This window comes from Panicum virgatum, chromosome 9N (genome assembly GCF_016808335.1).
Source record: "Panicum virgatum strain AP13 chromosome 9N, P.virgatum_v5, whole genome shotgun sequence".
In the NCBI taxonomy this organism is placed as follows: domain Eukaryota; kingdom Viridiplantae; phylum Streptophyta; class Magnoliopsida; order Poales; family Poaceae; genus Panicum; species Panicum virgatum.
In genome coordinates, this window is record NC_053153.1 from 45236001 (window position 1) to 45262083 (window position 26083).

Below are 26083 nucleotides of genomic sequence, written 5' to 3' on the forward strand. Positions count from 1 at the left end.
GACTCCGCTGGGAAAGAGAATCAGGTCATCATGGCCGATTTGTCAAACCCTAGCAAGATGGCAGCACGTGATAAGCTACTTGAGAAATATAAGCAAGAATATGACGGAGCAGTCAAAGGTTATTCTTGTCCCACTGCCATAAAACTGAGCAAGGAGTCAAGAAGATAAAGGAGTGTCAGATCCCATCCACCATTGAAATATTAATGGAGATGTGATCCTCTTGTACTTTATCTAATGTTCTATCTAGTGTTGTCAAAGATTTGATTGATCAAACAAATAGTTCAATTCAAGCTCTTGTTGTTCAAAAGTCGGTTACTAATCCTTGCAAAACTTTGCCTAATGTTGCTGATCAAGATGAAATTCGGCCATCTCAAACCGAATTTGTCGATCCAAAATTTGCTAGAAAGAGCACAGAGACTATATCTAGTACTTCTATGCTCGGGGGGAAACAAGGCAAAGATAAAGAAGCCGGTTGTGACAAAACCGGTCTGACCGGTTGCAAGACCGATCTAACCACCTCATCTAGGGTTTTGCAAAACAACTCAAAACTGAGGATGGTTAAACCCGAAAAAATAGAGATTGGTATCTGGAAAATAGTTGAAGCTAAGGCTGGACGAAAAACTCGTAACTCGCTAGCTCGCTCGACTCGCTCATTAGTAGCTCGACTCGAGCTCGACTCGTTTTATAATGAGCCAGCTCGTTTTATAACAAGCCAGCTCGCTTTATAATTAGCCAGCTCGAGCTGGCTCGTGAGCTGCTCGCGAGCCATAACGAGCCAAGATAAATAACAAATATTATATGAATTAGTGGAAACAATCAACGAATAATGATTGATCATGGTCATGGATGACAACATACTTATATTTTTCATTGTAACATTCATATTATTTTATTTATTTCACTTTAAATATGCATATGATGTGTTTTTTTTACAGATTTACGGTTATCATCTCTATGTAAATATTTTTATACTCTAGCTCGTGAGCCAAACGAGCTAGCTCGAGCCACTAACGAGCCGAGCCGAGCCGAGCTAGCTTTCTGGCTCGTTTGTATAACGAGCTATAACGAGTCGAACCATAATGAGCCGAGCTATAACGAGCCGAGCTAGCTTGATATCCAGCCCTAGTTGAAGCCAAAGGCCGTAGAAAGTATCAAAAGGAAAAGTGAAGCATATATATCCATGGAGAACTTCCGGCTAGATTCAAAAGGCAAATGAATGTCAATGATGCTAGTCAGCTTAAAAATTCCAAACAAGCTAAATCTGGTCCAAAACAGAAATTCTATGATCAGAATCGGCGATGGAATACTTTTCCTACATCGATGTCGTTTTCATCATACGGATCACCCATGATTGTGCCATGGGGGACTTATTTCGGTATGCCTTATTGTCATGCACAATGGTTCCATAACTCATATATGTCGTTTCTCCCTACATATTTCTGCCCAAATTATATTACCTATAGGGAACCGATGATTAGTGAACCATCACCTACCGATAATGACCATTTTGTTCAGAAAAATAGGGAACCGGTGATTAGTGAACCATCAACTACCATAATGACCGTTTTGTTCAGAAAAATCGGTCTATGCAGAAAAAGAAATACAAGGTGATCAAACAAGTTTATCTTATCAAAAAAGATGGACGATTAAACAAAAATTTAGATTTGGCACATATTAAAAAAAAGTCGACTGTTGAAGAAACATCGGCTAATTCTATTGATCAAATTATCCCCAATAGCAATGCTGCATCAAATAATATGGCTAAACAATGATCAAGTTCGGCGGGGGGGGGGGGGGGGGTCAAAAAGAAAGAAATCGACAACAAATTGACCGGTCAGACCGGTTCATTGAGCAGTCTGACCGGTCCCTAGGGCGGTCCGACCGGTTTCCAGATTGGTTTGACCGGTGCGTCCAATAGATCTGGGAGATCCTCCATGGCTGAAATTAGAACAAGACCGGGCTTTAAAGAGCTCTTGGTTAAATATGAGAAGGAAGGAGTTGCCCAGAAGCAGAAGAGACGGCCAAACGAAGTCAAGGACGCAAAGTCAACATCAACGTTTGGTGAGCAATCATATTTTTGCCCATGTCAAGATAATTGTGTTACTATGCCATATTTAGGGCTGATTGCTCCACTGCCTTGGTCACATTCCTGTTATTACGCACCTTTGGATTATAATAGGATGCATATGCAATCTTATTATATTCAATATCCTTCTATGTATCCAAGTTGTGTATCGCCTAGACCGATTGTTACTAGCAACAATCTGGTAAAAAGATATCTTTATTGCAGTAAGGAGAGTGAGAAGAGCATGAAGCCAGATTCAAAATATTTACAACCGAGGTGGTGTCCCTCGGGCTTATCTCACACCCAATAGAGAAGGCTGCAACGTATGTGCAAGCAAGAGTCGATGGAGCAACAAGTGGAGGTTAAGCAAACCAAATCAAATCAGTAATCACGGAGAAAATTTGAAGGCTGAACCAGATTGTTTCATCATTAACTTGAAAAAAAGCTAGTCATGACCCATAAAATTTTATGGTCCTTAGTGCAAAAAATGGCCGATGCATTGTTAACTATCGCCCTTAGATAATTTTGGTTCAGAATATTATTTTTTGGCACGCAAGCTTTGCCAAAAAACAGGAGGACATATGTTGACGACCAAAATTGGCACCGACCGGTCTGACCGGTATACCCAAGCGGACTGACCAGTCTGCTCTCTGTAGCCGGTCTGGCAAGAGCCGACCGGTCTGACCGATGGGTCCGACCTGTCTGACCGGTCCCTGAGGAGTCGAGTACAATTAGAGAATTTTATAGATTTAGATCTGTAAATGGGATTTCTTGAGGGGTAAATCTTCTCCACCCTATAAATATAAAGGGTCACAGCCGATCGAGGGAACAATCCAATCGAATCAATAAAATCAATCTATCTTTATCGTTTTTATCTTTCTTCCTCGTTACCCCACTTTTCCAATCTCAACATATTGTTCTTCTCTCGTCTCCATGGCGTCTGAGGACGCTCTAGCTGGCCTGCCGAACCTAGGGCAACTCTATGCGTGTTTGCCCCGACGGAGTCACTCCCATGTGAGCGTTTGTCGGATCGTCGTCGTTCTGCACGGCGACTGGTCTAACCGTTCCACGCAGGAGGCGCTGCAAGGAGCCCCTCCTCGCGCCGCGCGATCTAGCGCATTCGTGTGTTGACCAGAAAAGGCGTCACCCGGAGAAAGTGAAAATACCATCCACAGCACGTCCTACAGTGGGAAGCCACATAGTGACCGTGTCGTTGCCCCTTCGCATGGCCGTTGGTAATTTACCTAGAAAAATAGACTACAACTCTACAAGCATAAAAAAATAAATTTATTATTTTATACAAACTTTGCTTCAATAATTGAATAGCTCCATTTCCCATACGCTGGTCAACTATGCGTATATATAGCTAGTTTCGACGGAGCCACAGTGAGCGCCACGGACAGCGGAAAACAATCGCCAACGCCCACAGCCCGGTACGGTGATCCGCGTTGTCAGGTCAAGAAGACTGACCGATCCACTCTGCATTACGATCATCGAGTCCGGGCTCCGGAGGCGTCCGGCCGGGTATTCGCCACAAGCATCGGCCATGGCGACGGCAGCACTTCCGCTGCTGTTGGCAGTAGTGATCGCGGTGGCCGCCACGGCAAGGGGGGCATCGGCAGCGAGGGCGATCTCCGTGGCGTCCAACTCGAGCGCGGGAGCGGCAACGACGGTGGTGGAGGGCAAGCTGCAGGTGCACCTGGTGCCGCACTCGCACGACGACGTCGGCTGGCTCAAGACCGTCGACCAGTACTACCTCGGATCCAACAGCAGCATCCAGGTAAGCCACTTGAGCGTATCGCTGTTCCGCGCCGCCATTTCTCCGATCCGCTCACCTTCGGGAAAGTCGATGGCAGAGGGCGTGCGTGATGAACACGCTCGACTCCGTGGTGGACGCACTCGCCAAGGACCCCGCCCGCAAGTTCGTCGTCGTTGAGCAGGTAACCCCGCCCCTATCCCACCTTCTCTGAAGCCTCTCGCTATCTACCCATTCCCCATGCTGCTCACAGGCATTGCCTAGACTGAATGCGCAGTGCTCACAGGCAACGATTTGCTACTTTGGTTTACTATATTATTGCTACGCGAAAGAGTAACTGAATTTGTGTCGTCGGATTGAAGCCATTGTTCTAGCTTGGTCACGGGATATTCGCTCTGTTCGGTGCGTGTAACTGCTAGCTAGCTAGCAGATGGCTGGTGGCTAGTGCTGATTTAGTGTGAGAGAAAAACACTGCTGGCTGGTTAGCTGATAAGCCAACCGGACAGAGCAATTGTATATTGTTAGTGTACAAAAAATGACGCACATATGTGAACCACCTAAATATTAACTAATGGCAATACAATGAACATCTGCAAAACGTAATGTCACTGCTACAGAACATCAAATTTGTCCCGATTGGGAAACCTCTGTTGTCCCGGTTTCCCAACCGGGACCGCCAGGCCGGGACAAAAGGGGTGCCCTTTTGTCCCGGGTCTAGCAACCGGGATAAAAAAAAACCTAACACCAACCGGGACAAAAAGGGTTGCCAGCACCACGTGACTGGCGCACCCTTTTATCCCGGTTGGTGTTACCAACAGGGACAGAAGTCCATTTTTTTTCCAATTCTCATTTCTTTTTCATTTCAATTATACTATTTCATTTCAATTATACTTTCATTTCAATTACACTAATAAATGTAAATATATATTAATTTGCATAATATTGGTCCCAAATAGTTTGCATATATAAAGTAATTCACAAATATACGCATACACATGAATAGAAATGCATTGACATATACACATATATTTACATACACATATTCTTAATTACAAATTCACAAAGTGCCTCACAAGTTTTACACAATGTTATCATATTTGCTTTTATTGTTGATGTACGACTCTCCATGGTAGTAGAATTCGCCATTTACGTCGAGGACCTCATCATTAATAAATCCGCACAAGGCTTCTTGAACTGCCAGAATCCTTTCCTCTGGTATAAGTTCATTGCGCATCTTGTCGACCTATAAAAAGTGGGAATATTTAATATGACTTTTTACAATAAGAGTTGAAATATTGACAAGTTTTCTACTTACTTCTTGCTGCCATTCTGCTAAGCTCTTCCGAGGACCAACTTGCTTGTGCATGTTCTCGCAAACATAGTATGCACATAAATTGTTTCCTTGTGCCTGCCTCATACACTTTAAGAGAAAATAAATTATCAGGAATCTATAAGAATATATACTAAAAGATTTTTAAACGAGCAAAGAACATTCAAGTACATATCGAAAAATCTGTCTTAATTTTTAATGTCTGGTTGTAATTACCTTTATGATTTTGAATGAATTTTTTCCAAACACTAAGCATATTGAGAACAATTAGAATGAAGTAAAGAATTATTTGAAAGTGAGTAGTGCTAGAATTACCTTTTCAACATGTCCTTAAGGTCTTTGTATTGTTGTGGATCTCGCCTCAATGAGTCCATAACAATCACTAAGCTGAACTCGGGAATTATGACTAGTAGTATCCAGTGATCACTTTAAGATTATATGGAGCAAGTGCATGGTAGGGTTTAAAGAATTCAATTATACAAAATTAAAAAGAGTTAGCCGGTAGGAAACACTCACGCAAAGTTGTAAGGAAATAATATCTTGAACTTGTTGTGCTGGACGGCTAAGTACTTGTATAAGTTTTGGAATATCTCGTCGGGGTTGTCTCGTAGAAGCCTACAATTACAAGTAATTGGGTCGACGAAGCCGAGGTAGGAGTGCCCTTTCCTCCTGCAATTTTGAATCTCCATTCTACATTGTACAAAACAAAACAAGGGATCAACTGCTTGAGGTCATGAAGTACAATACATAACGATTAAAATATAACGAACACCACTTACAGAACCCACAAGACGACCATAGAGATGTCGAGGGCATCCTGATGGTATAGTTGGTAAACTTCTTCCCAATTAATCCATATGATGGCCTCGCCCCGAAAGAAGTCATCATCTTTAATCTTCGCGCCACTCATGAAGACGCACTGGGACATCAACATCATGTATCGGTCGTGTAGCCTTCGCATTTTCGTTGGCATCAAAGACACAACTTCGGAGGGGGAGGGGGTTTGGACGTCTCGTCTCGATGGTGCATTGGTTGTCTCGGATATGACTTGGACTCTATTCAAGGGACCTAAAGAATCCTACAAACATGATCTTGCAAAACTCGTTAGTCCCATTGATTGCGTTGTCACTCGATAACCAAAATCACTCGAAATGGCCTAAATGGGGCCATGTTCGTTACAAGTTCATGGTCGCAGGTTGGATACCTCTGTCAAGCAGATCCTGCTCCATCTTCTCCTATTTGGGTATTGCAAGCTTGTAGCCTCCTTGCCCTAGAGTGTGATGGTACACTTTCTTCGAGGCATTATCTTTGGCCTTCTGCACCTTCTCAATCCCAAGCTCGGAAGTCTTGTATTGCACAAATGCATCCCAGTGATCCTTTAGCTTTTCGAGCTCGCCGGTAAACACAGGCGTGGTCCCGGTCTTGATATATTTTTTCGTCAAAGTTTTCTTGAATGACTACAGCTGTTGGGCCATCTTGCTCAGGGTCCACCGCTTGCATATCTATTCTGATTCAGCTGGAACAGTGAAATTCTTCTTTAGCTCCTGCCAGCACCATTCCTTTTCTCTGTCGGGTACCGCATCCATTTGCTCACTTGGATTGTTAGCTTTCCATAGCTTGAAGCTGATCAGTATGGGGTCCCTAACAATACATCTAGATTATCTTATGTACTTTTTATTGGCAGCTACTGGAGCGATCGGTTCACCATTTGGAGCTACCTTCGTTATAATATATCGGCCTTCCAATTTCTTTGTCGGGCCTCGCTTCGTCTTTTTCCTACTACGACGATGATCCAGACGGCTATAAAAATTTCATACATATATATCATATACATGTCAATACTGGATGTAAATATAATTTGAATACAAGTAATGCGGTTGTGATATGTACATTAGCATCTTGGTCAGCAGCAGCGTCATCATCTCCGGATGGTGGCTCACATCCGTCACTGGACATATTCAAATATATGTCAGTATTGTTGCCATCATCAACTTGTTCAGCAGCATTTCCTTCTTGGCCATCACCTTGGGCAATCATATCCATCAAGAATTGTTCGTCTGCTTTTTGTTGTCGCGGGTCCATCTTAACTAAAACATATAAGAAAATTCACTAAGTAATTCACTATGTAATTGTCCATATAATTCACTAAGTAATTCACTAATGAGTTTACTAAGTAATTCATTAAGTATTTCACTAAGTATTTCACTAATGAGTTTACTAAGTACTTCACTAAGTAATTCTCGACATAATTCACTAAGTACAATAAAATTCCTGGAATATTTTTTAGTCACTAAGTAATATATATGAAACGTACAAGTCACAATATTCAATGAGTAACAATATTCAAAAAATATACATGAAATATTATAGACATTTCATTAAGTAATTCAAATATATGTACACAAAATTTCAGAGTCTAGGAAATACATGAAATTCTGTCAATAATTTCAGTAAGCAATGTTCTATCAAATATATGTTACATTTAGATGTCGGCAAGGGTTGAAGGTCGATGAACGAGGTCGAGAAGAAGGGCGGATGGTTTAGTGCTTAGTAATGGTCGATCCGACGTCCGTATCTACATAAATTTAAACACACTTTACGCACACATACAAACATACATACAAATTCATACATTTAAAAATTAAATATACAAATTATAATTTCACTATAAATAACATGAACTCACATTCACATTCATGCACCAATATTTTTTCAAATTTACACAACAAATTATGATGTCACTCTAAATAATATAATTTCAAAAATAATTAACAAGTTAACAAATAATCTATATTTTAAACAATTATGATTTCACTCAAGTTGTCATCAATAATTTGATTTCACTCTAATTGTCATCAAAATTAAACAAATAATCAATATGTTACAACATAATTTGTAAGCAAATTTGAACTCATGTAATCCATATTTTCAAATTTCACTAAGAAATAGACATTAGGGTTAGGGGGGTGGCGCCGGCTGGCGGCGCACGGCCGGGTTGCCAGCAGGGCTAGGGCGGCGCGCGGTGCACGTACGGCCAGAGCGCGCACAGGCGATGGCGGGGCGACCCGGAGGCGCACAGGTAACGGTCGAGGCGCGGGCCGGCCGGAGGCGGAGGTCGGGGAGGCAGAGGACGACGTGGCGGCGCGCGGCGTCGGGCCGGGGAGGAGGAGGATGATGGCGCGCTCAGGAGGGGGGCAGGGGCATGGGGCTCGGTGCGGTGGCGCTCGGGAACGACGGGCTTGCGGGTGGGGGCCGACGGTGGCGGACGTCGACGACGCTCGCGGGGAGGAGCTCGATCGGGGACGACGACGCTTGGGGACGACACCACGTGATGGGGCGGGGGAGCTCGGGTGACGCGTCCTATGGCGGTGGAGGTCGGCGGCGCTTGGGGATGACGATGGCGGCGAGCAGGAGGCGGTAAGAGCAGGGGACGGCGGTGGCAAGGGGCGTAGATCAAGAACTGACCAAGTGTTGGTGAAAGGTGGAGGAAGAAGAAAGATATATGGGGGGTCTTTTGTCCCAGGTGGAGCCACGACCCGGGACAAAAGGCCCCTTTCTCCCGGTTGGTGGCTTCACTCGGGATAAAAGGGCCTTTTGTCCCGGGTCATGGCTCCACCGGGACAAAAGGTGTTTTTTGGCGGGGCGGGAAAATTCCCAGCCCGCGGCCCACCTTTAGTCCCGGGTGGATCTACTACCCGGGACAAAAGGGGTCCGTTTTATCTCGTTCCCGCCAAATCTTTCTCTTTTTCATTTGTTTCTTTTTACTTCTCTTTTAAAATAGGCTTTCATTTGTTAATTAAGTTCAAAAAAATTATGGATCCAAAAATTATGGAACAAAATTTCTTATTGTACATAGACTTAATATACACAACAAAAATGTTTAATTTTCATTCAAGTGATTGGGTCAACCAAATATATAACTTTGTCCATATTATATTTTTTATTTTGACTATGCAAAAATATATTAAGTGAATATTTTTTAAAACTATTGCTTTTCGACAAAAAATGGGTTCTATCACGATATTAAGATTTAAAAAGTGAGTTTTACATAAAATTAAGCCATTTCATGGGATTAATAAGTAGTGTGTGAGTTTGTGAGATAGTGTGTGTTAGTGAGATTATGTGTGTTAGTGTGAGAGTATAGTGTGTTAATGTGAATGTAATTTCATGAAATAAATATAATTAGTTGAGTAATCGATATTATTGCATGAAAATGATTCAAGTACATCAAAGATCAGCAGCTATTGTATGGTAACATACTTTCTCTTCACAAATGTCCGTTGATTATGATCACGGCGCAAGTATGGAGCATCATCATTGGCTAGCAGGATGCATGGATCAGCATTTACTTCGAAAGGTGGAATGGCAACAAAGTTATTATATTCTTCTGACAAATCTGTCTTGTCCTCCACTCCAACGATGTTTCTCTTCCCTGATAGAACTATGTGTCGCTTAGGTTCATCCTTTTGCTTGTTTATCCCCTTCTTTGGCTTGCTAGACATGTCCTTAATGTAGAAAACCTGAGCGACATCCTGGGCTAGGACAAACGACTCGTCTCTATACCCAAGATTGTTGAGATCAACTATTGTCATCCCATACACATCTTTTGTTACTCCTCCTCCAGATAGCTTAACCCATTGGCAACGAAATAGAGGCACCTTGAAATTGGGACCATAATCCAGCTCCCATATCTCTTCAATGTAGCCATAATATGTGTCCTTTTTTCCATTATTGTCTGTGGCATCCATTAGGGCACCGCTGTTTTGGTTGTTACTCTTTTTATCTTGGGCTATCATATAAAATGTGTTTTCATTTATCTCGTACCCTTGGTATGTTAAGATATTCCAAGATGGTCCTCTAGCCAATAAGAACAGTTGTTTACTTATATCCAAGTTATGCATTAGATGCTTCCACAACCCGTTGCCGAAAGTATTCATGTGCTCACATGTAATCTATGCCTCAGACTTTTCCGGGAATTCGGAGAGCAGAATCTTTTTGTGTTCCTCGATATACGGGTCTACCAAGGATGATTGTTGAAGAACCGCATAATGCGCTTTCTTGAATGAGAAATCATCAGTGCAGACATATGATTTCTTTCCTAATGTACCCTTTTTCATTTAGTTTCCCCTCATATCGCGATTCAGGGACCCCAATCGGTTTAAGGTCATAAAAAAAGTCAACACAAAAGTCAATGGCCTCCTCAGTTCCGTAGGCACTGGCGATGCTTTCTTCTGGACGAGCTCGATTACAAACACATTTCTTGAGTGCCCCCATGAACCTTTCGAAGGGGAATATGTTGTGTAGAAATACTGGTCCGAGGATATCAATCTCTTTCACAAGGTGCAATAGAAGATGTGTCATGATGTTAAAAAAAGATGGTGGAAATATCAGCTCAAAGCCAACAAGACATTGCACCACATCGTTTTGCAACTTTATCAATTTATCCGGGTCAATTACCTTCTGAGAAACTGTGTTGAGGAAGACACATAGCTTCACGATGGTTAACCGGACGTTATCAGGTAGAATCCCCTGTAACACAACCGGAAGAAGTTCGGTCATAAGCACGTGGCAGTCATGGGACTTAAAATTTGTTAATTTCTTATCTGCCAAATTTAGGATTCCTTTTATATTGGACGAGTATCCAGATGGAACCTTAATACTGCTCAAGCAGTCAAACATGCTTTCCTTCTCTTCGTTGCTAAGAGTATAGCTGGCAGGACTTAAGTACTCTCGTCCATTATCTCGTTGTTGTGGATGTAAGACATCATGTTCTTCCATACGTTGCAATTCTTGACGTGCTTCTAGTGTATCTTTTGTCTTTCTGTAAACTCCCAAGAATGCTATCAGGTTGACGCAAAGATTCTTCGTGAGGTGTATCACATTAATTGCATAACAAACATCTAAGACTTCCCAATATGGTAGCTCCCAAAATATAGACGACTTCTTCTACATGGGCACCATTCTGTTTTCGTTCGGAACAGGTTGGCTACCAAGTCCCTTTCCAAAAACAACTTCTAGATCTTTTATCATGTCAAAGGCGTCCTTACTACTACGGTGCATCGGCTTTGTTCGGTGGTCTGCTTGCCCTTTGAAGTGCTTGCCCTTCTTTCGTACCGGATGCCTGATGGGAAGAAACCGACGATGACCCATGTATACAACATTCTTACAGTGAGTCAACCATATATTATCGGTATCATCTAAATAGTGTGTGCAGCACATAAAACCATTCTGCTTGTTTGCCTCAGCCATAGGCAAAATATAATGCAGACCTTCAATGAATTTGTTAGAACGTCGGTCAACATTGTACATCCATTGCCGGTCCATCTGCATTTTAAATAAATCGATTTGAATTCTTTACACGTATCGAATAAATTAAATTAAATGTAACATAACATGAATAATAAAAAGACCTGCAATAACCATCATACAATGTAGATAATTGATTCACCATACATCATGAGTATTTAAAAGGAGTACTTAATCCATTACATCATGAGTACTTAATCCATTACAAAACTTAATCCTACTTAGGGGACCTATCAACCAATGTCTTCTTAACTGCCTCCCGAAGTCTAGACACGTTACGGTCAAATTCTGCTAACCCTGACTCTTCACGTGATCATCCGTACCGTGCAACTCAACATTAAACTCACGCTGAAATTTGCGATCTGCTTTTGAAATTGTGAAGTAGTAAAACGCTTTCTTAATCCAACGACGAATACGAACGCTCACATGACCTACACGCTCTTCAGGACGGAACTAAAGAGAATGTCCAGTGCGCTTCAATTGATTGCGTACTGCCACCCGAGCGGACGCACGACGCTCAAAGGCATCATGTTGCAAAGACATTTCTAAAAAAGTAAATATTACTTAAAACTCATTAGATACTCATTAACAAGAAATATACTCTTATAATTACCATGAAAACATATACATCATTAATTACTCTGACAATTACAATTACAATAAAACAATAATTGCTCTCACAATTACAATTAAAGTGTATACTTGTTACCACCATGTCTGAAATGTAAATAAATTAGAGTTGCTATTGAGGCATTAGTCATCATTGTGTGCCGTGCAATGTCGCAGCTCTGTCTAAACCCTTATTCTTCATCGCTCTTGGCCTCACCCTATCTACATAATGAAGGGTCTAGAAAAAGTTGCGACATTGCAGGCACGATGTGACTAATGTCCCAATAGCAATACTAATTCGTTTACAGTTCACACTTGGTGGTAACAAGTATACATGTATAAAAAATATTTGAAATAAATCTCTAATTAATTGAAATAAATCTCTATAACTCCTAATTATTTTGACACCTTTTAATTTCAGGCCATCACTCTTTTCAATATCCAAAAATCATTTAGAAGAAAAAAACTTTATTTCGGAAAATGTATATGTCGGTAACCTCGACCCTGCGGTGATGACACTGCCTTTCGGGGGGACACGGTGCGGTACAAGGACATCACCAATAGGCCAGTTGCAGCACCAACATTTACTGTTGATAGGAACGCAATACTTGGCACATACAACTTGCTTGTTGATATGCTCTCAGTGCAACAACGGCCACACTGACTACGCCAAATGCTGCGTGCGTATCAAACGGAAGTGCTGGTGTTGCGACCAGCCCATTGGCGACGTCCTTATAGCACATCGTGTATCATCGAAATGTAGTGCCAACACCGTTGGTTGGAGATTAACGATGTATACTTGTTCCGAAATAAAGATTTTTAAGCTTCTAGATGGTTTCAATGTGAGGCTAGAGTGTCAAAATAATCCATTCATAATACAAAAAATTCTATTATTTCATTAATTCATTTATTAATACAAAAATCAACTATCCACAATATGGTCATATATATAAGTAAATCACATGAAGTGCCTACACTCATTCTAAAAATGTCTACTATCCACATAGTCATCTAAATCTAAAATAAAATACACTACACTCATTTATAATATATAGCCATTTATACGAGTAAAATCACATCAACACTTTGGATCAACTAAAACAAGTATACTGCACTCCTTTGGATCAATTAAAACAAGTAAAACACACCTACATATGCAATCTAAATGTCCAAGAAATGAGCTACACATTTTCTCTATTTCTAAAGCATGAAATGAGCTACACAAGCAATGGAAGAAGAGAGAAATAAGCCCCAAACCTTTAGCGCCGATGGATGCACGGGAGAATCAAAGATCTTCACAAATGTGGTGAAGAATTGAATAATAACTCTCCTCTCCCGAGCCAAGAACAGCAAGAACAAGTGAGCTGAATGGCTTGGGCAACGGGAGAGGGAAGGGGATAAGGGGGCCAAGGCCTTTTGTCCCGGTTGGAACCACAAACCGGGACCAAAGGCGCCACTTTTATCCCGATTGGTGGCTCCAACCGGGATAAAAGGCCCCTGTCCCCCCCTGCTTGCCCGGCTAGCCGTTGGACCCGGGACAAAAGCCACCTTTTGTTCCGGGCTCAAAGGCAGCCGGGACAAATGGGCTGAAACAAAAGCCTGTTCTGTAGTAGTGTGTATCCATGGGCGGAGATGTAGCTTCTTACTGAGGTCCGCCGACCCCAACGAATTTTGTAAAATGCAATGAAAATTACTCTTCATGCTTATTAATAGAGCTTGGTGACCGGTCGTTTGATAGATGGATATGACCCTGGTGAGCCTGTGCCCTGGCTTCGCCCCTGAGTGTATCAAGTGGCTGAAGTACTCCGTAATGCAAGACGATGTCTTCAATACTTGATCCGTCCATTTTTGTTGTCCCTTTCCTTGGAGTGTAGCCTACAGGTTTGCTAAAACATAAATAATCTTAACCGTGTACATATCTGTGGTCAAATGGTTAGTTCCAATTGAATTTTTGGAATGTAAATTCAATGAAAAAATTTTAAAACACTAACTAGAAAACAGATTATTAGCATGGGAACAAAAATGCATTTAGTACCGTTCCGATCTGCAACCGATACGGATTAACGGATACTAGAAGAATTAGTCATCTATTAGAGTAGCTCTAAGAGTCTAGCTAAATCCATTCAGATCTGTAAAAATGAAAAAACACCGGTGAACGCAATCCAACAGCCTCTCCTTCTTCGTCTCTTTTGTATCTGGCTCAACATCCCCTCCCCTTCGCTAGGCATCGTTGCCGAGCGCGTTTGACTCGCCATCTTCCTCCACCTGTGCGCGCTCCTCTTTCCCCCGCCACTTTCTCCTCCCGCGGTGGCGAATAGGGGCACCCTTCACGGTGGAGGGCGGCGGCGGATGGGTGGGCGTCATTTGGTGCTGATTTATGGTGAAGGGGCTCCTTGCTTAGATTGAAGGAGTGCCCATCCTCCTGCTCACCGTCATCGCCATTGGGGACCCGCCGGGACCTCTTGCAGAGGCAAATGGGGAAACTCGCGGCGGCAGTGACTCGCCATCTCCCTCCTCCCGTGCGCGCTCCTCTTTTCCCCGCCACTTTCTCCTCTCGCAGTGGTGAATAGGGGCACTCCTCATGGTGGAGGGCGGCGGCAGATGGGTGGACATCATTGGCGCTGATTTAGGGTGCAGGGGCTCCTTGCTCAGGTTGGAGGAGTGCCCATCCTCCTGCTCACCATCATCGCCATTGGGGACCCACCGGGACCTCTTGCAGAGGCAAATGGGGAAACTCATGACGGTGGCATGGTAGCGTGATGGGGGCGACGACGACTGGAGGGCCAGGAGGCTAGGGTGGTGCTACGACGGCGACAAGGCTGCGGGTCGAGCGGTGGCGTGGTGGACAGGTACGTGGGATGGCTGGACGACACATCGACGTAGGGGGAGCATGGGCGAGCGGCACGAGCGATGGCCCTGCACGACGGTGGTTCGGCGGGATGGGAAGAGAGAGAAACCGGTGATCATCGGAGTTGGGGAGGATTGCTGCTGCTTAAAAGTAGGAGAGAAGGTGGGGCGCCCTCCAGTGCATCTCCGCTTCGATTCTCCTCGCCCGGTGAGTTTGTTTGGATGCGGAATGACCTCACCGGCGAGCAAGGCGGTGGCGGCGATGTCGATATTGCAGCGGCAGCGTCGAGGGGGTAAAGAAATCCCCCGATCGCCAGGGAAATGATCCGACGTGGAGGTAATTTGAATATGGATAGTCAAGATTTGGAGAGTATATTGGTTTACCCATCAGTTATGAAGCTTTCTACTTTTTTAATTAGGGTTATACCTAGGCTAACGGGTCATGACCCGATACTAAAAGTATCATTATTAGTACTGGGTATAAATGTCATTCCTTCATAGTAATTAACACCATTGACCAGCAGATAAATGTATCTAAACTATATTGTTGTGGAGTAAACTTACGGTGACACACGGTCTAGTTAAGATGTGATCTAGTTGTGGTCCATGAGTGCGGCGTGTACATATATAGTACCGTATTAGGGGCAATGTTATCCTAAACGTTTAAATGGACTAAACGCCTACTGTTTAGCATTTATTCGGGCTAAACGACTATTCAAACGGACTAAATAGTAATTAAACGAGATAAATGGCTGACTAAACGGACATGGTAAGCCACTATGTAGCGTGTATACAGCGTGTACATGGGCTAAACGGTGAAACTAACTTATAAGCCTTTGACCTCCAACTGTAGCATCTTCAAATTAATCCTGTTACTGGAGCCAAAGTGAAAGTATAAGTCGGCTTATATGTGTAAGTGAGTGTGCCCCTCGAAAGGACTCAACAGTGTAGCTTTTCGAGTATGAGGTGTTACAACTGGTATCAGATCCAACCTCTCACGGTTGAAGCATACGAGTCAGTGTGTGCATGAGCATACGAAGCATAATGTGTATGGGTTCGGGTGGCACACAAGGCATGCATGGCACATATGACGTCGACACTATTTGTACGGTCATGAAGTTGGACCGACAAGGACGTCGGGTCCTTTGAGGCATGTGTATGTGATCTCGGTCTAGTTTAGATGTGGTCTATTTGTAGCACAAGAGTGTAACAAACCTTGTACACGAAGCGAGAATGAAAATGTAATTATGGTGCCATATGTATGTGGGTGTGCCTAGAAAAACACAATTTATAGAGAATTTGGAACTGAAATTTTAGGTTCGAAACAGATATGCAAAATGTTAAAAAGTATGTACTCCAACTTTCAGGTGTGGAAAAGAATACGCCCAAAGTATATCGCTTAGATGTGTGTCTTTTTTCAGGCAATTGCTATATTCATATTAATCTCTGAGGCTGCCATTTCCTTTATTTTTTTCAGGCTTTCTTCCAAAGGTGGTGGGCAGAGAAAAGCCCAAACATCCAAGCAATAGTCCGCAAGCTGGTGGATTCAGGCCAGCTAGAGTTCATGTATGGGATGTGAATTTCTTCTTGTTCATCGATTTTATCTTCTGATTTTTTTCTTTTATAAGTTTTTCTACATATCATGACTCAGAAATGGTGGATGGTGCATGCATGATGAAGCTACAGTCCATTATATTGACATGATTGATCAAACCACGCTTGGTCACCGCATGATCAAGAAACAATTCAATAAGACTCCAAGGGCTGGCTGGCAAATTGATCCTTTTGGACATTCTGCGGTTCAAGCTTACTTGCTTGGAGCAGAGGTAATATGAACATCATATTTCCCATGATGCCAGTCCTACCAAAATCAATAAAGCAGTACCATCATAATCTTCTAGATTACGGAACCACAACTATACATTAAGTACTTAGTTGCCATTTTCAGTCTGCTGGCATTGCAGGTACATGTTGTGCCAGTCAAGTTACTTGACTGATTGTTGTGTTCGTATGGTGCATGCAAATGATAGGCCTTAATATAATGCCTGTTCAGATTTTAAACAACAGATCTTTTTCTTGATAAATTATATTAGCATTTTTTTGTGCGAACGATATGCATTTAACAACACTTTACTTTATTGTATGTAAAGCTTGGCTTTGATTCTATGCATTTTGCAAGAATTGATTACCAAGATAAGGAAAAGCGTAAAGCAGACAAGGCCTTAGAGGTTATATGGCGTGGCTCAAGAACTTTCGGTTCATCTTCACAGGTTCTTATATTATTCTTTTCCTATGCATATAGTTTCATACATCCTACTCGATAGAATGAATGTTTATATTGTCAGTTTCTGAAGGGAATTTGATTCTAGGATTTAATAATATCAGATATTTGCAAATGTATTTCCTATCAATTATAGCCCTCCAAATGGCTTTGGCTTCGAAATTTTGGATGAAAGTATCATGCCTGTCCAGGTACATGTACACAACCAGTTCCTTGCTCTTGGAACCTTACAGGTAGATATCTTAATTTCAAATTTCTAGGATGACTTGTTGCTGTCTGATTACAATGTCGAAGAACGAGTTAATGATTTTGTTGCTGCAGCCATAACACAGGTAAACTTCAAATATTGTTGCCACAGGTCGTAGTGTTCACTAGAGCAATTTTAAATTACAATTCCAATTCAAACTTGAATCTAACTTCTGATAATCAGGCAAATGTTACTCGTACAAACCACATAATGTGGACCATGGGGGAAGATTTTAGTCATCAGTATGCAGAATCTTGGTTCCGAAATATGGACAAACTTATCTATCATGTGAACAAGGTATTACTGATTTTGCACTTACAACCATTACTCATTTGCATTTCTGCAAACAATAGTAGATATATATTTCCATAGGATATAATAAGTGCTGTTTTGGATGGGACTTGTAGCTTATCTGAAATATGGTCCCCGCAGGAATTCATACGTGCATCTCACTCATTTAACAACATAACAACATACATGTTATGGTCTTTTTATTCATACATGTTATTGTTTTCAACATCTTCCTAAACACTCTACTACTCTAGTCATGTGTAAGCATTTAAGTGATATGCTATTTTTCAATTGATATGATAACAATAGCTTAAAACTTGAAGATAATGTTGTGAATGCTGCAGGATGGCCGAGTGCACGCATTATATTCTACTCCATCCATCTACACAGATGCAAAATATGCCTCAAATAAATCTTGGCCAGTAAAATATGATGATTTTTTCCCGTGAGTCCTTAATTTTGTAGAATAACATGAACATCTTTATGCTAAAAAATAACCACGGTGACTGCAAATTGTAGCTATGCTGATGCAAAAAATACATACTGGACTGGGTATTATACTAGCCGTCCAACTTTCAAACGATATGTTCGAGTGCACAGTGGATATTACCTGGTATGATATTTTCACTCTACAATTACAAACGGTATGGTTCTGTATATAAAGAAGATCTAGAGAAAATTTGAAAGCTGACATTTTCTACAGGCCGCACGTCAAATAGAATTTTTAGTGGGTAGGAGTTCCTTAGGATTGTTTACTAGCAGCATGGAAGACGCGATGGGAATTTCCCAGCATCATGATGCTGTATCAGGTACAGCAAAACAACACACAACGGATGACTACTCAAGACGCCTTGCTCTCGGAGCATCTAAGGTTTCCCTTGCAGCAATGCTTTTGTCATAATATTCTTCATTTTCGCTATAGACATTATGACGTATTATTAGCTACCTTAATGTTTGTAGGTCGAGAAAGGTGTGAACATTGCTCTGACCTGTCTTACAAGTTCCAATGGAACATGTCTGTCCTCAGTAGTAAAATTTAGTCAGGTGAGAAACTGTGCACTAAATTTTGTGGTATAAATATTTTGAAAAAGCTTTCATTTTAATTTTTTGCTGTAAGTTGTTTGAAACAGCTTTTGTGATGCTACCACTATTATATTTCACTTGCATTTGTCCATATTTTTCCCCACGGCTGGCAATCGATTAAATTCTTCTTACCAAAACAAGGAAAAGGGGAGGACCAGCTCTTATTGTTTGGGCAATATTTGGATGTAGAAATATTATTATTCGACACTATATTAACTTTGTATAGAATTTTGAATGGTCCTCATAGTTCTTGAACAGATTACCTGACCAAATTTGTCTCTTATTGACAACTTTTAGTGCCCTCTTCTCAATATAAGCTACTGCCCTTCAACCGAGGAAAGAATTTCAGCAGTAAAGAGTTTAGTAAGTATAATCTCTTTAATTACATTCATATAAATTAACACTTCAGTTACTGATACAATCTTCTGCAGGTTGTAGTTGCCTACAACCCTCTTGGATGGGAACGTAGTGACTTCATAAGGGTCCCGGTAAGTGCCTGAAAACATCATTCAACACTTTTTTTAAAACGAGTCATTCAGCACTTTGTTTTAGTAATTTCTGATACTATACTTAAAAGACATCAGGGATCAAGGGTAAAAAGGGTAGACCTGATCATTTATCGGGTCGGATCGGGTCAAAAAAACCCGACACTTTTTTCTTCAGCCCGTACCCGGCCCGACCCGACCATCAGGCTCAATTTTTTGGCTTGAGCCCGACCCATCACATGGTCGGGTCGGATCGGGTCAAACCTGATTTTTTGTGTATAAAATTCAGGTTGGGTAAGGTCAAACCTGATTTTTGGTGTATAAAATTCGGGTTGGGTCGGGTTTCGGGTCAAAAAATTCGGCCCAAGTGCAGCCCTTTTTTTGTTATGTCAAAAAATTTTGGCCTGAGCCCAACCCACGCATTAATCGGGTCGGGTCGGGTTGGGTCAGGTTTTTTTCGGGCAGATCGGGTCGGGTAGCCCGTGATCAGGTTCAATAAAGGGCCATTACTATACCCAAAATACGTACTCATACTGGGACTCATGTACTACCTTTTAATATTTTTAGGTGAATGATGAAACCCTTGTTGTAAAAAGCTCTGATGGAACTATTGTTGAGTCACAACTAGTTGAGGTTGATAACGTGACAAGAAACTTAAGGAAATATTATTTGAAGGCTTATCTTGGAATCACAACAGAAAAACCACCAAAGTATTGGCTAGTATTTCAAGCCCTTGTGCCACCAATGGGGTGGAATTCTTACTACATTTCAAGATCCCCAGGTACTTGTAAACTATCTTTATCCTAAATATTTCGATTGAACTATGATATGATAGTTTTTCTAGTTCATTGGCCCTTTTCATGCTGGGGGCACAAGCAGCTGAGGTAAAAAAAAAAGCACTCATCGTGGAAGCTGCATAGGACGATGTACTTTTTATGATTTGTAAAGAAATGGAACATATATATGACATGGTTCAAATAAGCAACTTTTAACATCGATACTAAATATACAAGACAACTCTATTTTAGCAAGAGTAAAATTCACCACGTGTCGCTAAACTTATCCTACTATATCAGTAACTACATCCGTCCCAAAATAAATATTGTTCCAAAATAAATGCAAATCTATAAATGGGACAACTTAGCTTTTACTATCCTTTTCTACTTTCTCTCATTCCAAGTACAGCTTTATAGGGGAACATATGAAATTTCTCATTAGCAGTGATCTTCGTACCTAAACTTTAAAAGTGCACTTATTTGATACAGAGAGAGTGGATCACAAACTCTCAAAATGCATTTTTCATCATTGAACAATGGCGGATACAGAAATAATTAAAGGAGGGGCTGATTTCTCCTTCCTCTCATTTCCTTTCTTCTTCCTCCTCTTCTTTCTCCTTGTTTCTTCTCAAAAATGGAGGGGGCTCAAGGGGGGGCTCCATTGTTTTTTCAGGTCTAGAGGGGCTGGAGCCCCTAAACCCGGTGCTGGATCCGCCCCTGTCCTTAAACTAGCAAAGCGTAGGCCCTGTTTGGATCATAGGATTTTCAGAGGAATTATAAAAGAATCAGTATTCCTATGTTTTGGCTCCCGTAGCAGCGTTTGGAACAAAGAATTTGTCACTTCCTTTCCGGTGGAAAGTTTTCTGCACCTGTACGTTTTGGAGGAAAATAAAAATCCACTCCTACGCTATCTTTTGGTTTCTTTCCCTTCACGAAGTCCAAGACAATAAACCTCTCTCAGGCATCATCACCGGTGATGCTCTGCCAGCCATATCCATGCAGGTTGGTTCTACTGTAGTTTGCAGAGTTCTAATCACATAGAATGTTTACTTTCAAATATTCTACAATGCTTATATTTCTGTGTTTCAAACACCCATATTTGCAGAGTTCCTTAGTTCCTTTGTTTTCCATTCCTCTGTTTGACACCACATTTCTGTACCTTTTCTATATTTTCTCTTGTTCCAAACAACCTAATTATGCAATGATTAGATAATGTTGTGCTACAGTAAATGACCTCTAATGATGGATTAAATAAACTTAATAGATTCATCTCGCGATTTTCCCGTCCATCCATGTAATTAGTTTTATAATTAGTCTATATTTAATACTCCTAATTAGTGTTATAAAAGTTTTCAAAAAAAATTGCCTAATTTTTTTTAAAACTAAACGCACCCCTTCCAACAGGCGAAGGAGAGGAACGGTGACTTCCACGTGCCCCCACACCGGCTAGCTCACCGGCCAAATCCGCTGGCCACTGTCCTTCTCCGCTCGATTCCTCCACCAATCACCTTCCACTTGCTCCTCCACCGTCCGTCCCCTTTCCCACTCATTCCGCCCGATCCCTGACCGGGAATCGGCGCACCACAAACTGTCGCCATTGGAGCCGCTCGAGCTCCCACCCCCACCGTCGACCGCATTCTCGGCCTCCTCTCCGCCCGAATCAAAGAGCACGGTGAGCTTCATAGCAATGCTCTTGTCCTCATCGGCCCTTCCCTGTCGTCTTCCCCATGCCGCCGGCATTGGAACACCGCGTGCCGCGCCGCGCCGCCACGGCCATGGCCGTCGCCTACTCTCCGTTGGTCGTCCGCGGCCAGCATCTTCCTATGCTAGCCCGTGCCCTGGGTGCGCGCGCCTTGGGGGACCTCGCTAGGCCGGTCCGCTCACTGGAGCCTTGCCGCCGGCGAGGTAGCCGCTGTTCAAGGTCAGCCACTCACATGCGAGAGGAGATAGATAGGAAGGGAGGAGAGGAACGAGGATATTGAGTGAAGATGATAGACGAAATTGTGTGTGCGCGAAAACTCGCGTAGCGCGTTTGGGACCTGAGATGAACCCCTTTGCGTAGTTTGGGATCCAGAAATGCATTTTACATGTTTAGAGACCTGGTTGATATAACGGGACAAGTTCGGGGACCCGTGGTGCAGTTTACTCTTTTGACAATTTTCAGTTTCTTCTGCTTTAGTCATACAACTACTATATAACTAATGATAGTAATGTTCTTTGTCGTTCAATTAAAAAATTATCAAATTAATTTGTGAGATTGTGATCAATTTCCTACAATCTGTCTAGGATACAATAATACCGGGTATGTCTCGACCATGGTTTCTCCAAGTAATGATACGGTTGAAGTTGGACATGGGCCGCTAAAGATGTCCTTTTCAGCAGCATCAGGGCAACTCAAGAGGATATTTAATTCTGTATCTAGAGTGAGTCTTAAGATAAATTTGTCATAGTTGAATTGATTAGAATGTAGCATTATTCCATGTTACATCTGACACAATTCAATGTAAAACTGCCATTTTTCAATAGCGGTGTCTAACATAAGATTGACAAACCAGTTTCCAACTTATGCGTGTCTATACTTGATCTATCATATTATATGGATTCTTATACTTGATACATGAATAAGTCACATTATTATCTGCAATGGATCTAACCTCTGAATTAGTTAGGCATTGCAACTAGTTGGCATAAGACTTTTCTGTAAACTGTAATCTTGTATGCTATCTTTAGGGGAGCCTTAGCATATGTTTTGGATACTAATGATCTAATATTTTATGCATAAGAACACATAACTTTACATGCAGCGATACTGTATATAATTTTCCATTTTGGTCATGTATTGTGTCATTAATGTTATGTTAAAAGAACCTTAGATCATGAAAAACTGTATGTAGCTATTAATGTTTCTATGAAGAAAATATGCGTGCGTATTTCTTCTGTGAACTATATGACTGCTTTGCTCTCAGGAATAATCATTAAGATTTAAAAATTCATTTATTTTTCTAGATACAGAACTTGTCTACAGTGTCACACATCCTTAGAGCCCTAACCTAGCATACATGTTAATTAGCACTAACTATATATAAAATTTTGGACAATTTATTTCAGGTGGACTTACTACTTCAACAAAGCTTTCTTTGGTATATATCAAACGATGGTGATACCGTGGATTCACAGGTTTTACTAAGGAAATGAAACATTTCTCAGTTAAATAAAATCTGGCCACATTATATATTTAAAGTTTTGATGTATATACTTAATGTTTAATATTAGGCATCTGGAGCATATATATTTAGACCTAATGGTACTTCACCAACCATTGTTTCATCATCGGTAATACCTCACAGCACATGATCTGTATTTATTCTTTATCCATATTCCATTGATATATCTCGCCAGTGACATTTTATTAAGTTGTATAAGATGGCTAAACTTTCTTCTATTAATAATAACACCATTTATTGGTGCTTGTTGTATTTCCACACGGACAAGAGATGTTTATTGTATAGTATTTCTTTTGGTTGCATTTTAGCATCAAGGACTTAGAAGGATATAGTCTGGAATATCATAGTGTAAAACCTCACAAGCTTTTGGTCTGTTTCCTGAACAAGAATTCAATTCATCACATGACTTCTAAGAAGTACACTCCTCAACATTATTTTTGTTTGATCTTGATCTGTTTCCTGAACAAGAATACAATTAATCACAGGACTTCCAAGAAGTGTACCCCTCAACATTATTTTTGTTTGATCATGTTGAACCTTTTTCGTTAGGGGAGGTGCAATTTGGTCTATCAACTTCATAAAACTGAACTAGAATTATAATAATTAAAGTTTTTCAAACTAAAATTTTGGTGATTTGGTTATCATGACTCCAATCTTTCATGTTTCATTGCATGGATTCTGTACATCATATAAAACATAAAGCATAGGTTAACTTAAGACAATATTGTTGTTATTTCAAATAAACAGGTCCATCTAGACTTGCTAACTTGGTCTTTGCGATCAAACAGCTCTTGTAAAATAAAGAGAGGGAACCCAGTTCTTATGTACCTATATTTTGTTTAAAAAGTAACTTAAGTTCATGCACTAGCTAGTTAGAACTTCATGTTCATCATCCTATTTCATGCACTAGCTAGTTGATCCCTTATAGTTTCATTTTAGGTGCCACTGAAAGTTATCCATGGACCTCTGGTTGATGAAGTGCATCAACAATTCAGCTCATGGATTTATCAGGTCAGATCTCAAATTTACTCCAATTTAGAACCCATCATTGTTAAATGTGATATAGATTGCATGATTAGTGGATCCTTGTCATACCCAAAATATTTAATTTTGGTATGTGAATAACTTTTAGAATATGATTATCCTTTTTAGGTTTTCTAAGAATTCTCTGGAATTTATTCTTATTTTATTGGCACAAGCATATATACAAACAAACAAAAATTCACAACCAAGAACAGTAAACAAATCAAAAGACATGTGAGTCTATGAATCAACTGGTTGTTTAATGATCACGATTAATTAAACCATGAAGTGACCACCTAGTATAACAATGCAACCACAAGAACTAAGTGAGTTCTGGTCTTGGATAATTAATTAGATGTCCCTAGTTTGTTAGTATCCTAAAGTAAGAGCATTTCTTTGTTGATCTATCTTTTTGTTATCAATTTTCTAAAATGCACAAACAGAGGGTGAATATGTTACCTTCGATGGAAAGAGAGACCATCAAGAGGGAGAGAGGAGATAGCAGCCAGCAGCAAGTAGATGAAGAGAGAGCACATGGGCCACATGGGCCTAGAGTATATGGGCCAAGATATATACTTAACACTCCCCTTCAAACTCAAGGCGGAGATGGAGGATCTGAAGCATTGAGTTTGAGCAGATGAAGCCGATGTTGCTCTCGAGTTTGTGCTTTAGTGAAAAAATCTGCCACTTGCAGTTCTGATGGCACATACTGGAGAGCAATCGTCTTTTGATGACAGTGAGACCGGGTGAAGGAGGCATCAATACCAATATGCTTGGTAAGTTCATGTTTCACATGATCATTAGCAATCTGTATGGCTCCAGTATTATCACAGAGAAGAGGTGTGGGGGCATCAGGAGAGATGCCAAAATCAGCTAATAACCAACGAAGACATACAATCTCTGAAGTGGTAGTGGCAAGTGCACGAAGCTCTGCCTCTGTACTAGACCGAGATACAGCTGCCTGCTTCTTAGACTTCCATACAAGAGGAGAAGAGCCAAGAAATATGCAATAACCAGTGACAGAACGACGATCTGTTGGATCACTCGCCCAAGTGGAGTCTGAATAAGCATGATGAAGATGAAGTGGACTATCACGAGCATAAAACAAACACTGAGATGATGTCCCCCTTAAGTATCTCAACACACGAAGCAAATGTCCAAAATGAACTAAAGTAGGAGCACCCACAAAACTGACTCAGAATATGGACTGCATGAGCAATGTCAGGTCTGGTAACAGTGAGATAAACAAGACTACCCACAATATGCCTATATCGTAAAGGATCTGCCAAAGGTGTACCATCATTAGGACGAAGCTGCAAGTGAAGATCCATTGGTGTTGCAGCAGTTCGATTATCAGTAATGCCAAAACGAGCAATAAGATCTTGTATATATTTGGACTGAGAAAGGTAATAGCCCTTGGCAGAACGCAAAACCTCAATTACTAAGAAATAACTGAGTGGACCCAAATCAAACATCTGAAAGTGCTCACCAAGTTGCTTCTTGACATGAGAAATGTGTTCCACATCATCCCCCGTAATCAACATGTCATCAACATAGAGGAGAAGCAAGGTACGACCACGCAGAGATAGATGAATAAATAAAGCAGGATCATGATCACTCTGTGAAAAACCAGCAACCAATATTACAGAGACAAAACACTCAAACCAAGCACGAGGGGCCTGTTTAAGGCCATATAATGCACGACGAAGATGACAAACCTATCCTGGAGGTGCATCAACACCTGGTGGAAGCTGCATATA

General features: G+C 41.3%; 1 protein-coding gene across 1 annotated transcript in view; it reads left to right on the forward strand.

Moving 5' to 3' along the window:
- Positions 1-3611: 3611 nt before the first annotated feature.
- Positions 3612-26083, forward strand: part of LOC120689031 (alpha-mannosidase-like) — a 41409-nt gene continuing 18937 nt past the window's right edge. The window contains exons 1-19 of the mRNA XM_039971377.1: positions 3612-3845; positions 3922-4005; positions 16391-16479; positions 16565-16739; positions 17064-17183; positions 17299-17385; positions 17455-17526; positions 17625-17738; positions 18077-18177; positions 18252-18345; positions 18436-18603; positions 18693-18776; positions 19113-19178; positions 19247-19303; positions 19868-20081; positions 22363-22499; positions 23185-23253; positions 23350-23409; positions 24240-24311. Coding sequence (XP_039827311.1) covers positions 3612-3845; positions 3922-4005; positions 16391-16479; positions 16565-16739; positions 17064-17183; positions 17299-17385; positions 17455-17526; positions 17625-17738; positions 18077-18177; positions 18252-18345; positions 18436-18603; positions 18693-18776; positions 19113-19178; positions 19247-19303; positions 19868-20081; positions 22363-22499; positions 23185-23253; positions 23350-23409; positions 24240-24311 — 2097 coding nt within the window. The remainder of the gene's footprint in view (positions 3846-3921; positions 4006-16390; positions 16480-16564; positions 16740-17063; positions 17184-17298; positions 17386-17454; positions 17527-17624; positions 17739-18076; positions 18178-18251; positions 18346-18435; positions 18604-18692; positions 18777-19112; positions 19179-19246; positions 19304-19867; positions 20082-22362; positions 22500-23184; positions 23254-23349; positions 23410-24239; positions 24312-26083) is intronic.